The 21,847-nt window shown below is 49.3% G+C and overlaps 1 protein-coding gene across 3 annotated transcripts in view; it reads right to left on the reverse strand.

The window, feature by feature from the left end:
- Positions 1-363: 363 nt before the first annotated feature.
- Positions 364-21,847, reverse strand: part of SEMA4A (semaphorin 4A) — a 28,512-nt gene continuing 7,028 nt past the window's right edge. For 2 of the 3 annotated variants that reach the window (XM_043878483.1, XM_043878484.1), the window contains exons 2-15: positions 18,538-18,706; positions 16,624-16,784; positions 15,303-15,365; positions 14,934-15,032; positions 14,605-14,710; positions 13,654-13,770; positions 12,798-12,922; positions 12,461-12,633; positions 11,266-11,416; positions 5,600-5,780; positions 4,043-4,161; positions 3,776-3,933; positions 2,062-2,162; positions 364-1,664 (exon numbers count right to left, since the gene is read on the reverse strand). In XM_043878483.1, the coding sequence (XP_043734418.1) occupies positions 1,072-1,664; positions 2,062-2,162; positions 3,776-3,933; positions 4,043-4,161; positions 5,600-5,780; positions 11,266-11,416; positions 12,461-12,633; positions 12,798-12,922; positions 13,654-13,770; positions 14,605-14,710; positions 14,934-15,032; positions 15,303-15,365; positions 16,624-16,784; positions 18,538-18,679 (2,289 nt within the window). In that variant the 5' untranslated portion in view covers positions 18,680-18,706 and the 3' untranslated portion in view covers positions 364-1,071. Of the gene's footprint in view, positions 1,665-2,061; positions 2,163-3,775; positions 3,934-4,042; positions 4,162-5,599; positions 5,781-11,265; positions 11,417-12,460; positions 12,634-12,797; positions 12,923-13,653; positions 13,771-14,604; positions 14,711-14,933; positions 15,033-15,302; positions 15,366-16,623; positions 16,785-18,537; positions 18,707-19,478; positions 19,696-21,847 lie in introns of those variants that run through there. The other variant, XM_043878482.1, reaches the window with a different exon arrangement.

Consider the following 21,847-nt stretch of genomic DNA (forward strand, 5'->3'; position numbering starts at 1 on the left):
AACTGCTGCCGTGGGGAAGGGGGCCTGAGTAGGAGTCTCGAGCAGTGTGGGACAGCCGAGGACAGCAGCTGTGGGGCTACGGCACGGAATCCGTGATGGATGAGCTGTTGCCTGGCCAGCAGACACAGACGTGAGTTGGCCCCAAAGCCAGAGCTGGAGGTGCTCTCCAGCAGTGTCTGGAGCAGAAGGGAGGGCTCTGGGGCTGCTTGGGGGCCGGGAGGGAGCTGGCAGGGAGAAAGAGGTGGTTTGGAGCTGGAGAGAACCATCACCCCACAAACCTACTAATGTCCTCAGACTTCCTGCTCCCCTTACTTCCCACGGTCCCGGGCTGGAGTGCTCTGCTCTGACAAAAAACAGCACCAGTCACAAGCTTTGTCTTTTTAATAAAAAATAAACTGTCTGTGACAAGCAGGTTTTGAATTCCAAAACAGAGGAGGGGGAGAGAAGAGAGGTCCAGGGGTCAGCCAGGGAAAAGGAGTGAACAAGGCTCAGATTACCCCTCCCGCTCGAGCCAGGCCAGAAGGGATTAAATGTGCCCCAACTGAAGCAAGATGGAAGGAGGTGAGACTTCAGGAAAGACCTCCCAGCAGAGCTGATAAGGGAAGCTGGAGGGAGCGGCTCCCTGCAGAGTCCTGGAGAGCCCTGGGAGAGGGGAGTGTTGGTGTCCAAGGTGGCAGCTGCTTTCAGAGTGGAGTCTCCAGGTGTGGTGTGCTCAAGTGCTTGTTGTTTTAGGGTCTCCTGCAGCGGTATGTTTCTGGACAGTCCCAGGATGTCCAGAACTGAAGGATCCTCTCTGGGTCCTCCTTTCACGGCCTAGACCAGGTCTGGGACAGCCCCTCCTTAGAGAGGCCACATGCTCGGTAGAAGCAAGTTCCACAGAGGAGCCAGGCCGCTGTGCCCAGCCTCGCTGAGTGCTCTCAGTGGCACAGAATGGCAGAGAAGGTCCTCCGGTGGGGGAAAAGTGGTCTTTGGTGCTACTCCCACCCTAGTCAGGAAGGAGCAGCTCCCGGCTCCCCCAGCCAATGGCCGGGCGCCCTGCCCTATCCAACAGCCCCAGCCTGTACCCGGAGTTTAAGCCACCTCTGTGCCCTGGAGGTTGTTGTCGGCGTCCATATCACTGGCAGAGGTCCTGCTTTCCTTGGGGGTTTGGAGGCAATGCTCGCTGCTCAGTGGGGCTTTCTCCCGGGGGGGCAGGGTCCCACAGCCTTGGACTTTGCCCCGGGCTCGGAGTGCCCCCAACGGGGATACAAGGAAGGTGATGAGGGCTCCTGAAAGCACCAGGGCGAGGAGCACAGTGACGGTGAGGAAGTGGGGCCAGTAGGACTTCGGGGCAGCCAGGGCGGCCCCACCGCCAACCCTGGTCAGCGGGGCCTCCATGCGCTCCCGGGGAATGCCCGCTAGTTTGGGATCCAGGGCCAGGGGCTGGTCCTGGCTGTGCACCCAGTAGGAGACCACAGGGTGGGAGAAGTCATTCTCGGTGGCCCAGCACTGATAGAGACCCCCCGCCCCATCTCGCAGAAGCAGCAAGAGGGAGCCATTGTAGACTGTGGAAGAGGCCTCTGGGATGGCTTCTAGCCCATGACTCCAGTGGTAAGAGGCCAGAGCCGAGCTCTGGGGACAGGGGAGCTCCAGGAAGGAGTTGGGGACAGCCAGGACTTCTTTAACTGTAGGGGAAGGAAAGGGGCCAAGGGTTAAGGGGAGAATGCAGGCCCCGACATTTGGGGCCCCATTCCCGTCTCCAACTTCTATTTCAAGCCCTAACCTCAACTCTGATCCCTTTCCTGTCTCCAGTCTGGGCCCCAAACTAACTGACTCCATCAGTCCATCTGACTCCAGTCCATCTGACTCCAGCTCTGACACCAGAACCAATTTCAACCCCAGTCCTGAGTCCCAGCTTAGGATTCCTATCCCTCCGCCCTACAGCTGACATTCAAATCCATCCCAACTCTGGGTATTCAGTTCTCAAGCCAGGCAGATGCTGAGGGGAGAAATTGATGCAGGAGTGTCCCCACTGCTGGAAGTCCTCCCTAGCCTTTGCACCTTCTCTGGCCCCATACTCACTGATTTGGGGGCGACTCCAGCGCCCTAGACTCCTGCCCATGGGGCCACCGGCACATGCCCACTCTGGGTTCCCTTGCTTCATGTCCTGCTTCCAGTGCTTCCTGAGGAGGGAAAGCAAAAATTACCCCTTGAAACAGGCAAGAGTGGGAAGAGAAGGGAGCAAGAGAGGGAAGTGCAATGGGGAGAAAGATGCATTGGGGAGACATGGTAGAATAGAGATCAGGGGAAGAGACGCCCAGGGTGGGCTGAAACAGCTCAACAATGCCTGGTGCAACTCCATCCCTGGAGAAGGCCCCAGAGGCTGGGGGCAGTCTTGGAGGAGATGTGTTAGTATTAGGTTGATGAAAACGTAATTATGGTTTTTGCATTGCTGAAATTTGCCATTTGGTATTGGACTACATTCTTAATAAAGGTGGTTATGTTACACATCATTTTAATGTATATATTTTGCTTTATGTTTTTTGCTAATGACTTATTACTTGATGTTTATTGCATATTTATTTTGGACTATGGAAATAATATTAGACAAAAAGCAAATTTGAGTAATTTTCTTACTCGAGCTCAAAATGGGTCATAAAATGGCAGAGACACCTCGCAACATCAACAACGCATTTGGCTCAGGAATTGCTAACGAACGTACAGTGTGGTGGTGGTTCAAGAAGTTCTGTAAAGGAGCAAGAGCCTTGAAGATGAGAGTGCAGTGGCCGGCCATGAAAGTTGACAACGACCAATGGAGAGATCGTTGAAGATGATCCTCTTACAACTACACAAAAAGTTGCCAAAGAGCTCCATGTTGACCATTCTACGGTCGTTCAGCATTTGAAGCAAATTGGAAAGATGAAAAAGTTCAGTAAGTGAATGCCTCACGCGCTGACCGCAAATCAAAAAAATCGTCATTTTGCAGAGTTGTCTTCTCTTATTTTACGCAACAACAAGAAACCGTTTCTCGATCAGATTGAGATGTGTGATGAGAAAAGAAAAGTGGATGGTATACTATAATCAGTGACTACCAGCTCGGTGGTCGGACCAAGATGAAGCTCCAAAGCACTTCCCGAAGCCAAACCTGCACCAAGAAGAGGTCATGGTCACTGTTTGGTCAGGACCTTTTTTGGTGCAAATTCGGCTTTGGGAAGTGCTTTTGAGCTTCTTTTTGGTCCAACCACTAAAAGTCTGATCCACTACAACTTTCTGAATCCTGGCGAAACCATGACACCTGAGAAGCATGCTCAGCAAATAGACGGGATGCGCTGAAAACCGCAACGCCTGCAGCCAACATTGGTCAAAAGAAAGGGCCCCGTTCTCCACAACAACACTCAGACACATGCCACACAACCAACACTTCAGAAGCTGAATGAATTGGGCCACAAAGTTTTGCCAAATCCACCATATCCACCTGACCTCTTGCCAACTGACTACCACTTCTTCAAGCAACTTTTCGAAGGGAAAATGTTTCCACATCCAGAAGAAAATGGTTTCCAAGAGTTTGTCGAATCCTGAAGCACAGATTTTTATGCTACGGGAATAAACCAACTTATTTCTTATTGGCAAAAATGTATTGATTGTAACAGTTCCTATTTTGATTGGTAAAGATGTGTTTGAGTCTAGTTAAAATGATATAAAATTCACAGCCCCAAACCGCAATTACTTTTGCACCAACCTCACAGCACCTGGAAAGAGAGAGATCAGAAGCACACACTGGGGAACCGGCACTCACAGGATGGGGGTGGGCAGGAGGCGGCAGGTTTGAGACTCAGGGTCCCAGGCACAGTGAGGGTCCCGGGCAAGGACACAGTCCATACAGCTCTCGTAGACACTACAGTTGGCTCGAGGAACCTTCCAGATGCCTCCTGAGAAGCCTGCAAACACTGCTCCCTGGAAAAGAGATGAAGCCTGTCGAGTCACCCTGCCACACCTGGTACGGACCTGGCACCCAAGGCCTGCCCCACCTGAGACCCCATCTGAGGGTCAGGCCGTTTCCCACCTGGGTAGGGGCTAGCTGCAGGTTGCGAACAGGTTCAGGGTCAGGGAACAGCTGAATCTCCTCCACCAGATAAGCACTGCGGTTCCCACTCACCACAGCCTTGTGGAGGGAGCCTGTGCCTGTGGAGAGAGAGAGAACTGAAATCACCTAACCTCTCATGCTCCCTCTTTGACTCCAGGTGGCCTCCCCAGCTGTCAGAAAGTTCCTTCTGGGACTTCTCTGGTGGCCCAGTGGTTAGGTCTTTGGGCTTCCATGCAAGGGGTGCTGAATTGATCCCTGGTTGGGGACCTAAGATCCCACACGCCTTGAAGCCAAAAAAAGAAAGAAAGAAAGTTCCTTCTGAAGTATGCACTGGACACAGATCTGTCAGACCATTTCCTTCCGTTGCCACGGAGACGGAGCTCTCCTAACCGGCTGGAAATCCCTTGCCTCTGAGTCCTTCCTTGGAAACTGCCTGATAAAACTCCAGCCCTAGAGGAACCGAACTATCCCCTTTCTTCATGGATATGTGGACTTTTAATCAGTTCTGTAGAAAATCACATCTCCAGCCTCCCTCACTTCGGTCAAGTGTCTCTACTCAAAGTTCAGTGAGATCTACCCCGACCACCCTTTAAAAAATTACTACCTCCCCAACAAGCATTCCTGACCACCCCACCACACTGTTCTATTTTCTGATCTCATAATGTACCAAGTAATCGTCTCCTTCAGTATGTTTATCATCTGTCTCCATGCACTCCGAAAGGAGCTAGCTTTTTGTCTGTGTCGTTCGCAACTGTGTACTCAATATAGGCACAGCTGAAGTCCTAAAAGAAAGCATGAACCTGATGGGTTTCTTCTACTAAAGCTCAAGGTCATCCACCTTAGCCAGGCCCTCAAAACACATGTTTTGCAGTCTTCCCCATCCCCCCACAGACCGTCTCTCCTTTCCATCTTCTGAAATCTGCCTTTTCCATCCCTCGGTCCCCACCGCTCATGACCTTGTGTTCTCCTATTTCATAGAAAACACAAGAGCCTTCACCTAAGAGCTCCTTCTACTTCCTGCCCATCTTCTCCCTCCCCAAGTCTATACACTCCTCCTCTATCCTTCCTTGCTCTTCACCTTTCTAGCATGGTTTCCCCCATAAGGTAAATAAATAAGATAAACAGCTCTTGCTAAGGTCACCAAAACCCTTTGTGCTTCTCTACCCCACCAGACTGAAAGTTCAGAAAAGTTAGGGATGGGGCTTTTTGGTCCCCCTACTATATTTTCAGAGCCTAGCTGGGTGCCAGGCACAGCGTAGGTGCTCAGATAAACATTTGCTACTTCAGGATAACCTAGAGGGGTGGGATGGTGGGGAGTCCAAGAGGGAGGGGTTATATGTATATGTATAGCTGATTCACACTGTTGTACAGAAGAAACTAACACAATATTATAAAGCAATTACCATCCAATTAAAAAAAGAAGAAAACATTTGTTGAATGAATGCATGAGTGAATGAACTCAAGGTCTCCCTCCTCAACCTGAGTTGCAACCCTGGCTCCAGTCCCTTGAGGGGTGGCCTGGAGCCCTCTACTCACTGGTGCCCAGGTACATGACCAGATGGCTCTGCCCGTCGATGCCCTGGGCTGTCTCCACCGCAAGCCAAGTGTACTCTACACCAGCCTTCACCAGCAGGGGTGTCCCCACCACTGGCTCATCCATCAGGAAATGGTCCTTCATGAAGGTCAAGGCTTTATCAGAGGAGGGGCCCTTGGAGCACTGAAGGGGGAAGGAGGCAGATCAGGTCAGCTTTCTCCTTCCCTTCAACTCACCTCTGCGCTCCCTCCCTCCCCCTTGGCTAATCTCCTTTGCCTCCCTCCCTCTTGGCAGTCCTCATTTCAGGATTGTGATTAAAGCTGGACTCTGGAACTGCCTGGCTTTAAAACCCAGCGTCTGAATTCAGCATGTCTGAGGTTCCTTAACAGTGAAATGGGCCTATTACCAACACATCACAGAATTGCTATGAGGATGCAAATGAATTGCATGAAAAGTAATTAGAACAGTACTTGGCATGAAGTAAGTCCTTGATAAGCATTAGCTGTCATTATTTCTATCCATCATCCCCGTCACCAAGGATGCCTGGCCACCAGCAGAAAGTAGGGGTGAGGATCCCCTGCAGGCAAGAACCACCCTGAACTCATGTCTGTAGGCCCAGGCTTAGCATAGGGCCTAGTACTCAGTTGGGGCCCAATAAATGTTCACAGAGTCAGTAGCGGAATGCAGTCTGCCACAAAAAGGGGTGGTGTAGCAGGGAATATTCTGCATCATGGGTTGGCATGAGTTGGATGCACGACTCGGGGAGAGTCCCTTCTCCATTCTGGGCCTTCTTTTTCTTACCCATAAAATGAGGGGGTTGGACCGGCTGTTCTTGAAAGGCCCTGCCAACAACAGCATATTGTGGCTCTGGGACACCTGTGTCTTGATCTTTGGTCACGATTCTTGTCCTCCCTTTTCAACAGCACTGTCTTAACACCAGCCACAACTGTGTCACCTACATGCTGTGTCCTCAGACAAGTTACCCTACCTCTACGAGCTGCAACTTCCTATCTGGAAAGTGACGTAATAGCATCTGTATCTCATTTAGATGCCAGAATGAGCACATGTACCTACTCTCACTTCCTCCCAAAGGGATTTTTTTTTTAAAAGACATATGAGAACATGAGAGGAGGCAAAAGCAGCCACATTTGGGAAGCTGGAAAGCAAATGAACAAAAGGGAAAAGACTTAGCAGGAAAAAAGAATCTTTCTAAGCCAGCTCAGGCTTAAATTCTGATTTATAAGGCAGAATTTCTGAAGTTCATAAATTAGTGGCCTCAGTCCCCTCTGGAAACGGGGCAAAAGAAAGGCTATATTTGAAAATCTATTAAGAAGCAGGCAGATTTCTTCCCAGCTCCATGCAGCTGACTGACTGTCCCTTCCATACCCTGGCCCAGGACTGGAGGTTTATTCTCTAGAGAGGATAAGGCAGAGGGACTCTGGTTGGAGGACAGCAGAAGGGTGACATACCATGATGAAGGCAGGGGATTAAATGCAGGTAGACACAGTACCTGCTGAGACTTTTCCCCCACCCCCAGCCTTTCTTCCCCATGACTCCCAGATCCCAGGAGCCAGACCGCCTCACTCCAAGAGAAGACTAGAAGAATCTGCTCCAGGAAAACTCACTAAAGGCCCAAAAGGAAAGACTTAAAGATACTGATATTGAAGGTCTCCAGTAAAGCAGCCTAGCCAGACCATTCTCAGTGGAGTTATCATGGAGTTCAAGTTGCCAAGTCATACCCAGGGTGCAGAGTTTCCACACCTTCAAGGCCCCCTCCCTCTTAACTCTGAGTAGATGGCAAAGGATGACCAAATATGTGAGTGAAATCATAGACATGAAAGACATAAAAAACAGAGACATGGAAAAAAATGAATAAACCTTAAGAGGAAACAAATGATTCAGAGAAAAGAAAACTTTACAGCAAAGTATCATTACTACCTTAAGAGTATGAAAATATGAAAATATGAAAAAATGAAAATATGAAAAAAGTATGAAAATAGCATACCCATGAAACAAGAACATACATAATGCTTCAGAAGAGAAGTTCTTATCCCAAAGAATGCAGCCAGAGATTATAAATGTCCTGAAAGAAGACCAAACTAATACAAGTTTTTATTTTGCGCCCCAAAGTCAAACTTTAAGAGCAACTTTTTATGATGAAGTTTCTAGATCCAAACACCAACCAATTTATAGAAACTACTTAAACTCCACCACAGCGATGCAAAATCATCAAGATCCAGACTGTGGGAAATTCTATATAACAAACAAATTGTAAGAGAGAGAAAGAATTTGGAAAGGGAACATAAAGACTAAAAGAGACTGAAAAGAACAACCAATCCAAATTTACAGATCTTGTTTGGATTTTGATTTCAAAAACAAACTATATTAAAAAAAAAAAAAAAACCCTTATGATATCTATGAAACTATTAGAAATTTGAATACTTTTGCATATTAGATTAAGAAACTATTATTAATTTGGGTGGGGTGGGGGGCTTTCCTGGTGGCTCAGATGGTAAAGAATTCACCTGCAAGGCAGGAAACCTGGGTTCGATCCCTGGAGAAGGGAGTGGAAACCCACTCCAGCATTCTTGCCTGGAAAATCCCATGGACAGGGGAGCCTAGCGGGCGGCAGTCCATGGGGTCACAAAAAGTCAGACACATCTGAGTAACTAAACATGCACGCATGCATCATTTTTTTGGTATAATAATGGAACTATACGTTATTTTTTTCAAAGCCCTTATCTTTGGTGATACATACGAAAATCATTATGGATGAGGTAATGGGTAACCCTGAAGGTATGCCCATTGAAAACCTGTGAGTGTGACTTTATTTGGAGAAAGGGTATTTGTAGATACAATTAAAAATCTCAAGACGACTCATTTTGGATCACACTGGGCTCTAAATCCAATGACACGTGTACTCAGAAGAGAAGAGGAGGAGTCACACAGAGAGAAGGCAACGTGACAACAGGGGCAGAAACTGGAGTGAGGCTCCTACAAGCCAGAGGTCACCAAAGACTGCCCGCAGCCAAGGCAGGGGTGAGGCTTAGAGCAGATTCTCTCCCAGGGCCTCCAAGAGGACCCAACCTCGACTGCAACTTTGATTTCAAACCCCTGGCCTCCAGAATTGTGGAAAAACAAATTTCTGTGGTTTTACACCAAGTTTGTGGTGATCTGTTATGGCAGTCACAGGAAACTAACACAGATGAAATGATGCCCAGAATTTGCTTCAAAAAATAAGAGGGGAAGTGAGTGGGGTAGAGATGAAGTGGTCTGCTTGGCAAGGAGTTGTGCTGGCTGATGGGTGTATAGAGGTTCATTATACTATTCTGTCCACTTTTTTTTTTTTTTCTGTCCACTTTTTATATGTTTAAAATTCTCTATAATAGAACATATTTACAGAACATATACAAAACTCAAAAAATCTAGGAAATTAAATATGTTAGCAGAAATTAAAAATCTGACAGAAAGATCAGAAGATAAAATTGAGATACTCTCTTAGAAAGTAGAACAAAACCAAAGACTTGGGAAAATTCCTAAAAAGGATTTAAAACGTTACAGGACCAACCAATCCCGGGGGTTCAGAAAGAAGTGAGAAAACATTCTAACAGTAGAATATCCTCTCCATGAAGAAAGAGATTTTTCTTTTCTTCACTACTATATCTTCATTGCCTACAACAGTGACAGGTGACCTTAAAAAATATGTGTTAAGTGAAAAGGTAACAGTTCAAGAAAACTTCTTAGAACTGAAAGAACTAAATTTCCAGGTATAAGGGGCAAAGTAAACGCCCAGACAATAAATGAACAAAATCCCATCAAGGCACAATATCATGAAATTTCAAAATAACCAGCAACACAAAAAAGGTACTACAAGATTCCAGAGAGAAAAACAGATGATATTCAAAGCTTTGGGGATCAGAATAGCTTCAGACTTCTCAAACAGTAGCAATGTAAACTAGAATATAATAGAGGATGCCTTCCAAGTCTGAAAGGAAGATTATTTTTTCCTAGAATTAAAATAGATACAACTAGGCAAACTATCAAAGGTGAATGTAGAATGAAGACATTTTCAGACATTCAGGGTCTCAAAAAAATTTAGTATATGTGCTGCCGAAGCGAGCTCAGGGTCTCAAAAAAATTTACCTGCTGTGTATTCCTTTCCAGGAATTTACAGAGGCCATCCTGGTGGCTCTAGTGGTAAAGAACCCACCCGCCAGTGTAGGAGACATAACAGACATGGATTTGATCCCTGGATTGGGAAGATTCCCTGGAGGAAGACATGGCAACCCACTCAGTTTTCTTGCCTGGAGAATCCCATGGACAGAGGAGCCTGGCAGGCTATAGTCCATAAAGTTGCACAGAGTTGGACACAAATGAAGCAGCTTAGCACCCACTCACCCATCCTCCACTAAAATAAGACAGTGAAAGAAAGAAAAAATAGGAATTTGTGGGATGCAAGAAACACCAGATTATCACAAGAAAGAGGTAAAGGGGATGCCCAGAATGATGAGGAAGGGAGCTTCCAGGGTGTCAGCTGTGCTCCGGAAGTACATGAGACAAAGATGAAGTCAAGACTGCAGCAGATAGAAAGGATTTCCAGGAAAACAAAATTCTTAGACTACCAAACGGGTCTGTTTTCAAAAGAGATTCAGATAATTGAGGTAGAGTTTGGGGTTGAATTAAAGATAAGAGCTTAGAAAACAAAGCCAAAAAAAAAAAAAAATTAAGATAATTACTAACCCCAGGGAAAACTTTTTAAACTATGCAAAAAGGAAAAATAATCATGGCCTTCTACATGGCTCAGTTGTGAGTAATGAATCATAATATAAATACTGGCCTGACCAAACTGATTATAATCCAATGCTGGGAGATAAGAGGTGGGTACAGCGGTGTGCTGGTAAGGCTGCTCTGGGGTGATGATTTTAAGTGTTTGCTGATTTCCATAATGTATTATTCCCACCATGGTTAATTTCAAGCTACCAATGTAATGTTACTGAACTCGGATTTGGAAAGAGATGCACAAAGGCTTCTTGCTAGTTGCTGCAAGTCAGCTTCAGCTCATCACTGAGTGTGGATGGGGATGGGGCGACACGGTTAAATTTTCACCATCCACAATGGGAATTCAATAGATGCTGCCTGAAATGGAAGCATCAAGGAATAGCAATAAACATATTTTGAGATTTGGAGATAAAATCAAAAGAATCAGCTAAAAGAGTTGAAGGTGACTGTCTCTAGAGAGGGAAAAGTGCTGAGGAGAGGAAACTGGGCTGTTGTTTGTAACCAACCATGTAAATCTATGAGTCTTCAAATGTTGTACATATACAACTCCAATACAAAAGCGGAAGTTAAATAAGAAATGCAGATGAAGAGGCCCAAGAAAGTCCTTGGCACAGCTTGTGCTCTCTTGTTTTTTTCAGTGATATACCCAAATATATGGCGCACACTTAGCTGGGCTGTAGGGGTGCTATTCTGTGTTTAGGACGGGGTTGGACACCATGGATGTGGAATGTGGGCAGCTGGAATGGGTGAGTATCTGAGCAGACAGGACGTGGGGGTGTGGGGAGCACTAGCATTTATGGGGCACTATCATGCTGTGATAGGTGCTTTGACACGCATATTATATGTCTGGGGGAGGCGGGCTTTGCTCAGTGGCATGGATAATACTCACACTGCCTGGCCGTGGACTGATATCAGGATATTCATAAGTAGTCCAGCGTGAAGTCTCTTTGTCCAATTCCTTATACTTCCCCTCAAAGACTTTCTCGATGTCCTTGAGTGAGAATGCACAGACAGCAGAGGTCCTGGTCCCACCAACCTGCCTGGAGACAGCCAGAGAGGACATTGTCTGCAACCTCCTCTGCTATACCAGGAAGCTCCCCCTCCCACCTTGGCCCACTTTTGGTGAAAAACCCCAGAAGGGCAGGACTATGAAGGGCTGGGTCAGTCCCCAGCTGAGGCGGTAAGAGAGTCCCAGACTTTATCTCATTTTAGGATCTGAGGTGTGGTTATCCTTAATGAGAATTAATTTGGGCTCAGGCCCTGGGGCGTCTCCCGCCTGGCCTGCCCAGACTGAACCTCCATGGGAGAAGCAATGTAGCCAGCTCCCGGACAGGCTCCAGATGAAGCTCTCCTCCCTGGGGGTTCGGTGTATTCTTGGTCCTCAGATAACCAAACAAAACCCAACTACAAGACTATTTTTATTCCTTCCGCCCTGGTCTGTGGAGACAAAAGCTCTATCTCTATTGTTTCCTTTTAACCTGACTGTGGCATAAACCATATTCTCAGTTCTGTAAGCCACAGATACCAGACCCTGCTTACAACAGATATCTTTGGTACCTGACACATTGTCAGCAGATGACCAGACCACAGCAAATAAGTCTCAGTCTCCAAGCAATGACTTTATTTTTATCTTATGTTGTTGATGGTGTTTCGCTCTGTGCTACAACCACTAGGAAGTTCACAGCTACATGTGTCCCAACATCCCCAACTGTATAAGTGATAAACATCTGTAACCTGCTGACTTGATCCCTGGGTTCTCTTATTCTCCTTTTATTTTCATTTCCTCATAGGTTTATTTTATTTTAATGTTTGCCTTTTGTAAGCTGCCTCCTATCCTTTTTGGAACCAGGCAGAACATAAATAAGAACCTTTCTGAGCATTATTTTCTCTATCTACATTAAGCCCTACATTAAGGGTGTGAGTCAAATACCTGGGAGATGGTGATGATCAAATGTCTTCATATGTGAAGTGTGGAGTTTGTGCTTCGCTCACATCAGTTCCTACCCTCCCTGGTGGGCCAGGGCGAGACGGGGGCTGACCCCAAATCCCACTTCCAACTCCCACGTTCTCGCCTAGCTGCTCACCACTGAGAGGTAAAGACTGCGTAGACACGGGGATCGGTGGAGGAATTGTCTGCCAGCAGGACAGCGTGACGGATGACGTTGAAGGGAAGTTGTTCCGGCTGGGTGCAAAGCAGCTGGGCCTTTAGGAAGGTGGTCCACTTCTTCTGCAGCAACTTCTCGCCACCCACATCATTCTAGAGGCGCAGTCTGAGTCAGAGGGTCCCCCGACTGCCCACGCGTGACCACGCCCTCTTACCCCCGCCTCACCCCCATTGGACCCTAAGCGCCCAGCCCCGCCTCTGCCATCTCCCCTGTTGGCTTCTCCACGGCCAGCCCCGCCTCCCACCAGGCTGTAGACCTTGCAGACTCTGGCCACCCGGGAAATGTGAAGCTTCTCGAAGAACTCAAACTCGCTGGCTGTCTCCTCGAAGAAGAAGTAGACGACCTGGGTGGAAGGGATGGCTGCCACGAAGGAGGCGTCCGCTGCAGGGGAAGGGCAGATAGGCTAAGAGACGGAGCACCTAGGTGCCCCGGTTTCCCCTTTGTGAAAACCCTTGACTCTGAAGATCAGGAGGTACTATGCTCCAGATCCACAGCTGGTCGAGGCCTGGCCATGGGGTAGGGGGAGGTACTTTAATTATTTACATAAGATGAAAGCTTCACGGGTTTCCCTGGTGGCTCAGTGGTAGAGAATCTGCCTGCCAATGCAGGAGACAAGCATTTGATCCCTTGTCAGGGAAGATCCCACGTGCAGCCTCTAAGCCTGTGGGCTTCAACTATTGAACCTGTGCCCCACAGCCAGAGAGATCCACAACCACTGCGAGCCCATGTGCTGCAACTACTGAAGCCTGCCTGCTCTAGAGCCTGTGCTTCCCGACAAGAGAAGCCACCGCAATGAGAAGCCCCTGCACTGCATGCAGCTAGAGAGTAGCCCCTCGCTCGCCACAACCAGAGAAAAGCCTGCGCAACTGCAAAGACCCAGCACAACCAAAATTTTAAAAAAATTTAATAGTTTTTTCAAAAAGATGCAACCTTCCCGGGACAGGAGCCCTATCTTCTTCCCTGCAGTACCACCAGTACCTAACAGTACGACCTTGCACATAGTATGCCTCAACCCATGAGAGCTGAGTGAATTAACAGCAGTTCAGAGTGCCAGGTGTCCGGGACTTGGAGATGGGGGCCAGACCTGTGCTGGGTGGGGCTGAGGTCCTTACATTGCAGCCAGCAGAGGAAACTGTCCGTCTTGAGGACAGGCTGGGGTCCCAGAGTGCGCAGCAGGATGGGCTCACTGCCCAGGAAGTTGTTCATGGTGCCGGAATAGAGCATCCCATCTAATGTGAGGAGAGGAGGGGGGACCTTGTCAGTTGGAGGGCGCCCCTGCCCTCCTCAGATCTGCCTCTGACTGGGCCCAGCATTCATGTCAGTCTCTGGCCTTCTTCACTTGTCCTGCACCTTCCCGTGGAGGCCCAAAGCCCAGCTCGCAGCCCAGCCTGAGCACTGTTCTGAGGTCCTTCTCCCACAGGGACTGGCCAACTTTGTGGCCTCCAGTGTTTTGGCCCTTTTCCAGCCTTTTCTGGCTCCTCCCTCCCATACCCAGCTGAACCACTTGCCCGTTAGAATCACTCATTGTTTCCCCAGGATGGCTGTGTCTTGTATCTACACATGAGGGCCTACCCTTTTCTTCCTGGAACACTTTCCCTGCCCCTCTACCTGTCTTTCAAGGTCCCACTCCGTCAAAGGCCACCGCCTTCAGGAAGCCAGGGGGTGGGGGGAGTCTGTGATGGTTTGTGTCCAGGAGGGCACAGCACCATGATTTCCTCTTTGCAATCCCTATGTTTCCCAGCACAATGCCTGGCACACCAGAGGGGGTGTTCCTACAGAGCCTGCTTGTTGAACAAATGGTGGCTCTCAGGCCTCTTCCCTGTCTGAGACCCTTCCAGGACCCTCCTACCTCTGTGCATCGCTCCACATCCATCTTGCCCCACCTCCTTTGTGGCAGCTTCAACTGGCTGGGGTACCTGATTCTCCCTCTGATTTTATGCTCTGAGGCTCCCGGCTTCCCCTCCCTTTGTCCTCTTGCCTTTCAGGAAATTGTCAGATTCCCTGTGTCACAGAGTGACCGGAGAAAGCAGTTGTCGGGATGGACCAGGGAACCTGATACTCACCTGCCATGACAGCCGTGTGCTTATGGGTGGGGTCGAAGGGGCTTTGGCCTTTCCCCTCCACAACCCCGTCCTCCGAGATGGGCAACAGTTTGGAATCTTGGAGTTCCTAGAGGGGGGGAAGTGGCTGGGGGGGCCAGAACGCCAGAGTCTCACATCTGGGAAAGGAGGGGCATGAGGGAGGAAGGGGAGGGGATGCAGAGGAAAATTGACCTGGAGCTCGGAAGCTCACAAGGACCCTGGGCTGCAACATCAGAGTTTTTCAGAGCTGCAGAGGATGAGCTGGGGGTGGAGGTGAGGTGGGGCCTGAGAGCCAGCGCCAGATAACTCACAATGAAGGTACAAGCAGGGCTGAAGGCGAACGTGCCACAGGCGTAGAGGTGGGTGGCGTTGAAGGATACCAGGACACGAATAAAGTTGAAACACTGTGACTGGGGGAGATAGACATTTCAGGCCTCCAGGACACTTGCCCCAGACTCCCGGCCCCTGGAGGACTGCTCCCTCACTCGAGAAGGGCTGGGCAATGCTGAGGCAGTCCCCATAGGTCTTTATAGAACAGCAGGCCACGTGATCATGAACCCATAGAACACCATCACTCAAACAAGTGTCCTCTGCTGCCTGCCGCACCTAAGGTCATCTAGTGATGGCCTGGGGACACCAGGGTTCTCTCCCAGAGCCCCAATATCTCCACCCCTACTTACCTCATTGCTCTTCCTCTTAAAGGCACATTCACTCTTTTTTCTGTCACTGGCTGGCCAGGGTATCTGAAGTAGGGCATTGGGAAAGGGGAGATGAAGGGAATGAGATCTTGAGCTCTGGCTCTGACATACCACCCCCTCCTTGGCTCTGGTGTGAAATCACCAGCAGGCATAATGGTTAGTTACATGCTGGTCGGCTGTAAGAACCTCACTTTGTGACCCTGGCTATTACTCTAATGATACTGATATTCATGAGGACACAGCTCCATGTTAGAACATGGTCAATGGAATCAGACCTGAGCTTGCACCTAGACTCAGCCACTTACTGGTTGAGTGATCTTGGTCAATGGCACAAATTTCTGTATGTAAAGCACCTAATGCCATGCATGGTATACAAAGCAGCAGCTGGAAACAAAAAACACATTTCCTGGGGAAATTGTTAAAAATGTTCAGTTCCTCACACCTCAGAGAAACTGTATTTTTAATCCACATCCCATATGTGCAGGTGGCCCACAGACCACACACTGAGCAACACAAACTGTGTTGAGATGCTCAGTAATTGCTTGCTCGCTCCCTCCCTTTTTGCCTTCCTTCTCCCCTTCTCCCTCACATTCCTGTGAGTAAGGTGACTATAATTTAACACAGAAGCTTCAGTGATTTCTTCCAGTGGGTGGATATCACATTACTGATACAATTTGAGTCAATGTTTCTCTCATATATCAATTTCCATATCAGTCTTTTAGCAATTAGTATTGGGGCTTCCCTGGTAGCTCAGCTGGTAAAAAAATCCGCCTGCTAATGCAGGAGACCCTGGTTCGAATCCTGGGTCGGGAAGGAGACCCTGGAGAAGGGATAGGCTACCCACTCCAATATTCTTGGGCTTCCCTGGTGGCTCAGCTGGTAAAGAATCTGCCTGCAATGCGAGAGACCTGGGTTCAATCCCTGGGTTGGGAAGATCCCCTGGAGAAGGGAATGGCTACCCACTCCAGTATTCTTGCCTGGAGAATTCCATGGACTATCCACGGGGTTGCAAAGAGTCGGACATGACTGAGCAAATTTCACTTTGTCGATTTCCATATCAGCCATTTTAGCAATTAATATTATTCAACCAGTATTCATGGTACCAATGAAGTGTGAGGCCACTATCGTGTTTCTTGTCTGTCATAAAAATCATACATATATATGTCTATACCAAGAACTGCTGATCATTGCTGATTATAGATAACAGCAAATTGGGTGGTTATTCACTCATAGGCAGCCCAGGCACAGGGCAGCTGTCAGCCCCCTCTTCACTTCCAGCCCGCACCCTTTCCCTGGCTCTCACCATGTTCTTCAGCCTTGGCACCCCAGGATCCTCGATATTCAAGGCCAGAATGGCCTCTCGAGTCCCCACATAGAGAGTGCCTCCATCATCACTCAGGAGCAGAGTGTCAAAGTCCTGGAGGCCCTTTTGGTGGAAGAAGCTAAGAGCTCTGCGTCCATCCCCTGTTGAGAGGTGGTGAGAAGGGGTGAGTGATGAGAAGGCAGTGGGCAAGCAGCTGATTTCTGAGAGAAAAGAAGGGGAAGCAAAGGGTTGGCAGAGTGTGCTCCCCCCACCTTCGCAGCCAGACCCACTCTTCAGCAGCAGATCCCTGCTTTGCCCCACCCTGCTGACAGCCTAGGAGCATTGGGCGCTGAGCTCGTAGTGGAGAGGAAAGACAACCGGAGACAGGGTAATAACAGACTGGGACAGACAGAAGGTGGCCCACACTCAAGAGACAGACAAAGGGACAGGAAATAAAGTGAGGCACAAGGGATGTTCTTCCAGGCCTAGGGGGCTGCGGCGGGGAGGACACGTCAATCCTCACAGGCGGGGAGGGCAGAAAGCAGATAGACAGACAGGAAGGTGTTGGCAGTGACAGGAAGGTGTTGGCAGCCACAAACAAGAAGGCTAGAGGTAGACAGGACTATGTGTCAGAGTGACTGTGGGTTGTAGAGGTCCCACTCACCAACCCCACTTTCCTTCCCTGCTCTATAGGAAATTTCCACTGCAAGAACCACTGCCATAGGTGGAACAGAAAGAAAATGTTTTTCTCCTGAGTTTCCTGCAGGCGCCTGGGGATTTTGGCTGGCTGTGGGAGATTCCCTGAGGTCTCCCCACCACTGTGATGTGGCAGAGGTGGGCGTGTGTGCCCGGTCCCCTGGTACATCGGACCCCTGGCACATCAGCGTGGAGAGATGAGCTTCTCAAACTCTCTCTCATGAGCACATTTGCACTTTCGCATTAGCGGACTGATCAGCTAACTGTTAGCTCTGGAGGCTCAGAGAATCTTAGTACCACCCGCAAAGAGGAGTTGGGGAAACATGTGGCAAGGTGCCAGAGAGGCTGGCCTCCCCAGAGCTGTATAAACCCCTCTGTCACTGAACTGATCACCCTCAAGTATGGTTATGTGACGGCCCACCTGCCTGCCCCTGGAGACCATCAGCACCTCGGGGGCAGGGTTTACGCTGTAAGCCCAGCACCTAACACAGGGGAGGTCCTTCCATCAACGGGCAACATGCATTTCCTTTACCACATTGCCCCAGAAAGATGCTAAAGACTCAGCCATGCCCAGGAGACCCTGCCCCTACAACTCTGACAGGGCCCATGTCCTATCCTGAGTCTTTTCCCTGGAGATGGAGGGCCAGCAGCCCCCACAGCCTCAGTAAGACACCAGTGAAGCTGTGCCTACAGGGTCCCAGGGCCCATATCCCAGCCAGGCTACTCTGGGTTCTTAGATTCCTGGTGTCCGCAGTATTGGACACAGCGTGGTCCAGCATAATCTGTGCACTTGTGTGTCCTGGATCACCAGGTCCACGGATTCCCTTATGCCTCAAATGTCCCTGGGGCATTTGAGGGCATGAAAGCAGTTATAGGTTTGAAGTGCCCAGTTTGATAACAGTGATACTGAAGGAGGGAAAGAGAAATCATCAGCTCTGGAGAGCCAGAAGGCACAACACCCCTGGCCCCCTGCTCCCCTCACCTCCCTTTCCTCAGTCTCTCCCCCAAGTGAGTTTCATCATTCACTCCTTTCTCGGCCTGAATTTCTATTTCTGGCTGTCTCTCTCTCTCTGACGCCCTCTGCCTCTCCATGACTTATCTATCGTGGTTTCTCCAAGTCCAATTTCCTACCACTCTCCTTCCATTCTCTCTTTCCTTCCTCCACCCGCCTCCAGCCCGGGGCTGCCACCCCCTACTTCCTGATCATCAGACCCTTACCTGCATAGTATTTGACCCTGGGTGTGGGTCCCTGCCCTTCACCCCCCGCAGTTGTCGGCGGTGGCAGGAGCAGCAGGAGCAGCTGGAAGAGCAAAAGGCCCAGGAGGCTCCAGGAGTCCAGGCCCAGGGCTGGAAGGGCCATGCTCAGCCAGGGGCTGTCACTGGGTCTCTGGGGAAACAGGCACGGGTACTCTCTGGGTGAGCAGGCCTTACCACATCCCCCCTGGGAACCAATCAGAGTGCCCCAGGCAGCAGAAGTGTGTATGGCAGGGGGGGATGCGAGGGGGACGGGCCAGTTTCCTCTCCAGCGTGCCCTCAGAGAGTCTCACTTCCATCATTCTCACAGGCCTCATTCTGCCCCACTCTCCCCTCGGGGTTGAAATCCAGCTATTCCCCATCCCTTATGATCTCTTTGCACCAATAGCCCAGCTCTGCCTTTCCTCACCTTACTCTCAAGGAAGTCCTTCTTGTCATCTACTCTTTGCCTTTCCTCCTCCCATAGCCCAGATCCCAAACCACTGCCTGGTCCTGGCCCCGGAACTTTCTGGGGAGCACATTCCTGCACTCGCAGTATAGATTCTTCAGACTTGATTCTCCTGGCACTTTCAGATCTCTTGATACTCTGGGTCTTGTGCTTAGCCCTACCCTCTGATGACCCAAACAAGAAGACCAGATCTGAATCAGTCTGCTCCGTTCTCTGACTCTGAGGCCTACAGGCCTCTTCTTGCAGAGAGGAGATGGGAGACCAGCCCTCCAGGCTGGCTACTAGCATCACACGGACAGTGGCCCGGGGCAGGGAGCAGCGGCTGGTCGTCTCCCAGCCTCTGCAGCTGCTCCCTCTCTCTCTGGTCTTAGTGCTGCTGCTATCGGTCTCCCTGGGTCTCTGCATAATCCTCCCCTTGGACTGCCACCCCTCCAGTCAGCCATCACATTTCACCTACCGTTGAGCCAGTCACGGCATAGAACCCAGGTATCCAGACTCTTGGGCGGGGGGTGCCATCCAAGAGAAAGAAGAAGGGAGGGATCCCAGGCCCCAGAGGTGGGGGGCGGGAGGCTCAGCCTGGTGGGGCCAGGAGTGCGGCCCTCCAGGTACCCATAGTGGCAAAGCCCACACTGGGAGCTCTGGGCAAGGGAAACCAGAATTTCCACCTCTCGAGTTGTGACAGATCCCTGGCTTGGGCGGAAGTTGGTTGATTGGGAGGGGAATAAAAGGAGACACACCTCTCTCTTTGGCCCTCCTCTTGCCTGTCTATCGAGAAAGTTTAAAAGGCTAGAAAGTTTCTAGGTCATTTCAGCCATTCCCCTGCCCCTCTATCTTGTCACAGCCAGTCTAACAAGCCTAGCAGGGATTTTACCTCTTGCTCAAGATTTCCCAGATAGGAAACATGACACCGTCTTTCGTATTCCTCTTTTCACTTACCCACAAGGTGGGGTCTCTCCAGTTCTACCAACAGGGAAGTCCCTGAAGTGGAATAACCTTTCAGACCTCCTATGTCCAACTGAGCCATAGTCTTTAAAAACAATACAATCATGAACAGCAAGGATCTACTGTATAGTACAGCTTGTTGCTGCTGCTAAGTCGCTTCAGTCGTATCTGACTCTGTTCGACCCCATAGACGGCAGCCCACCAGGCTCCCCCGTCCCTGGGATTCTCCAGGCAAGTACACTGGAGTGGATTGCCATTTCCTTCTCCAATGCATGAAAGTGAAAAGTGAAAGTGAAGTCTCTCAGTCATGTCCGACTCTTAGCAACCCCATGGACTGCAGCCTACCAGGCTCCTCCGTCCATGGGATTTTCCAGGCAAGAGTACTGGAGTGGGGTGCCATTGCCTTCTCCGGTATAGTACAGGGACCTATATTTAATATCTTTTTTAAAAAATTTAATATCTTGTAATAACCTATAATGGAAAACAATCTGAAAAAGAATATGTTTATATATAATCTGCCTGCAATGCAGGAGACCCGGGCTCAATCTCTGGGTCAGAAAGATCCCTTGGAGAAGGAAATAGCAACCCACTCCAATATTCTTTCCTGGGAAATACCATGGATAGAGGAGTCTGGTGGGCTACGAGTCCACGGGGTCGCAAAGAGTCGGACACAACTTAGCAATTAAACAACAACAACCCAATCCAGTATTCTTGCCTGGAGAATTCCATGGACAGAAGAGCCTGGTGGGCTGCAGTCCATGGAGTCACAAAGAGTCAAACACCACTGAGCGTCTAACACTTTGACTTTTCATATCTATATATACGTATGTGTATGTAAAACTGAGTCACTTTGTTGTACACTCTTTTCTTCTTTTTTTTTTTTTTTTTGGCCACACTACTCAGCAATGTGGGACCTTCCCCAACCAAGAATCAAACCCCCACACCCTGCATTGGAAGCATGGAGTCTTAACCACTAGACCACCAGGGAAGTCCACATTTTGCTGTACATTTGAAACTAACACAACATTGTCGATTAAATATACTTCCATTTAAAAAAATGATTTAGGGGCTTGCCTCATGGTCTAGTAGCTAAGAATCCACCCTGCAATGCAAGGGACAGAGTTTCGATCCCGGGTCAGGGAACTAAGGTCTCAAACGCCTCGGGGTAACTGAGCCTACAGGACAGCTCAGACCCAAATAAATAAATACATATTTTTTAAGTGGTTTAAAAAAAATTGTAATAAAACAATTGCATTAGGCTCTTATCCATGGCTTTGCTGAGAAAATTCCTTCTGTAGTCTTATCTCCAGCACTCTTAGGGCAGCATCAGGCCAGTGGCAGACCCAGAAAATTTCCCATCTGCGCTCATACTTCTGAGGCACCCAAAGGCCCGATGGTGGCTGCTCTTCCCTCCCTTAGGGCTCTGGGGATCTCATAATGCAGGGTTAATGAGGCATCTAGCACCAAAGGCTTCATGACCTAGAAAGTGGGTAGTTTCCTGCTCACTCAGTCCCAGCTGACTGCTGGTTACAGAGCAGAGACGTCCCAGGGCTAATCCGACTCTAATAAATAGACCACCTCCTTAAATGCATATTCCTCATGGTCAGGAGGTCTTTCCTGCTGTGTAACATCCACCCACCCCGCTCCCTGCCACAGCAAAGTGTACAGCAGGTGGGACCGCTTAGGCTCCTCCTTAGAAGAATCCCTTGTCAGAGTCAGCTCAGCCTTCTTCCCTTTCCCTCTGCTCTCATTTTCCCTCAATTTCTCTGAGAGCTGGTCTCAGCCAAGCGGCCCCTCACAACTGTTTCTGGTAAGACTAGCTTAAGGGACTTTCCTGCTGATCTAGTGGCTAGGACTCTACAGTCTCAACTTGGGGACCCAGAT

Source organism: Cervus elaphus, chromosome 20, assembly GCF_910594005.1.
Source record: "Cervus elaphus chromosome 20, mCerEla1.1, whole genome shotgun sequence".
Lineage (NCBI taxonomy): Eukaryota > Metazoa > Chordata > Mammalia > Artiodactyla > Cervidae > Cervus > Cervus elaphus.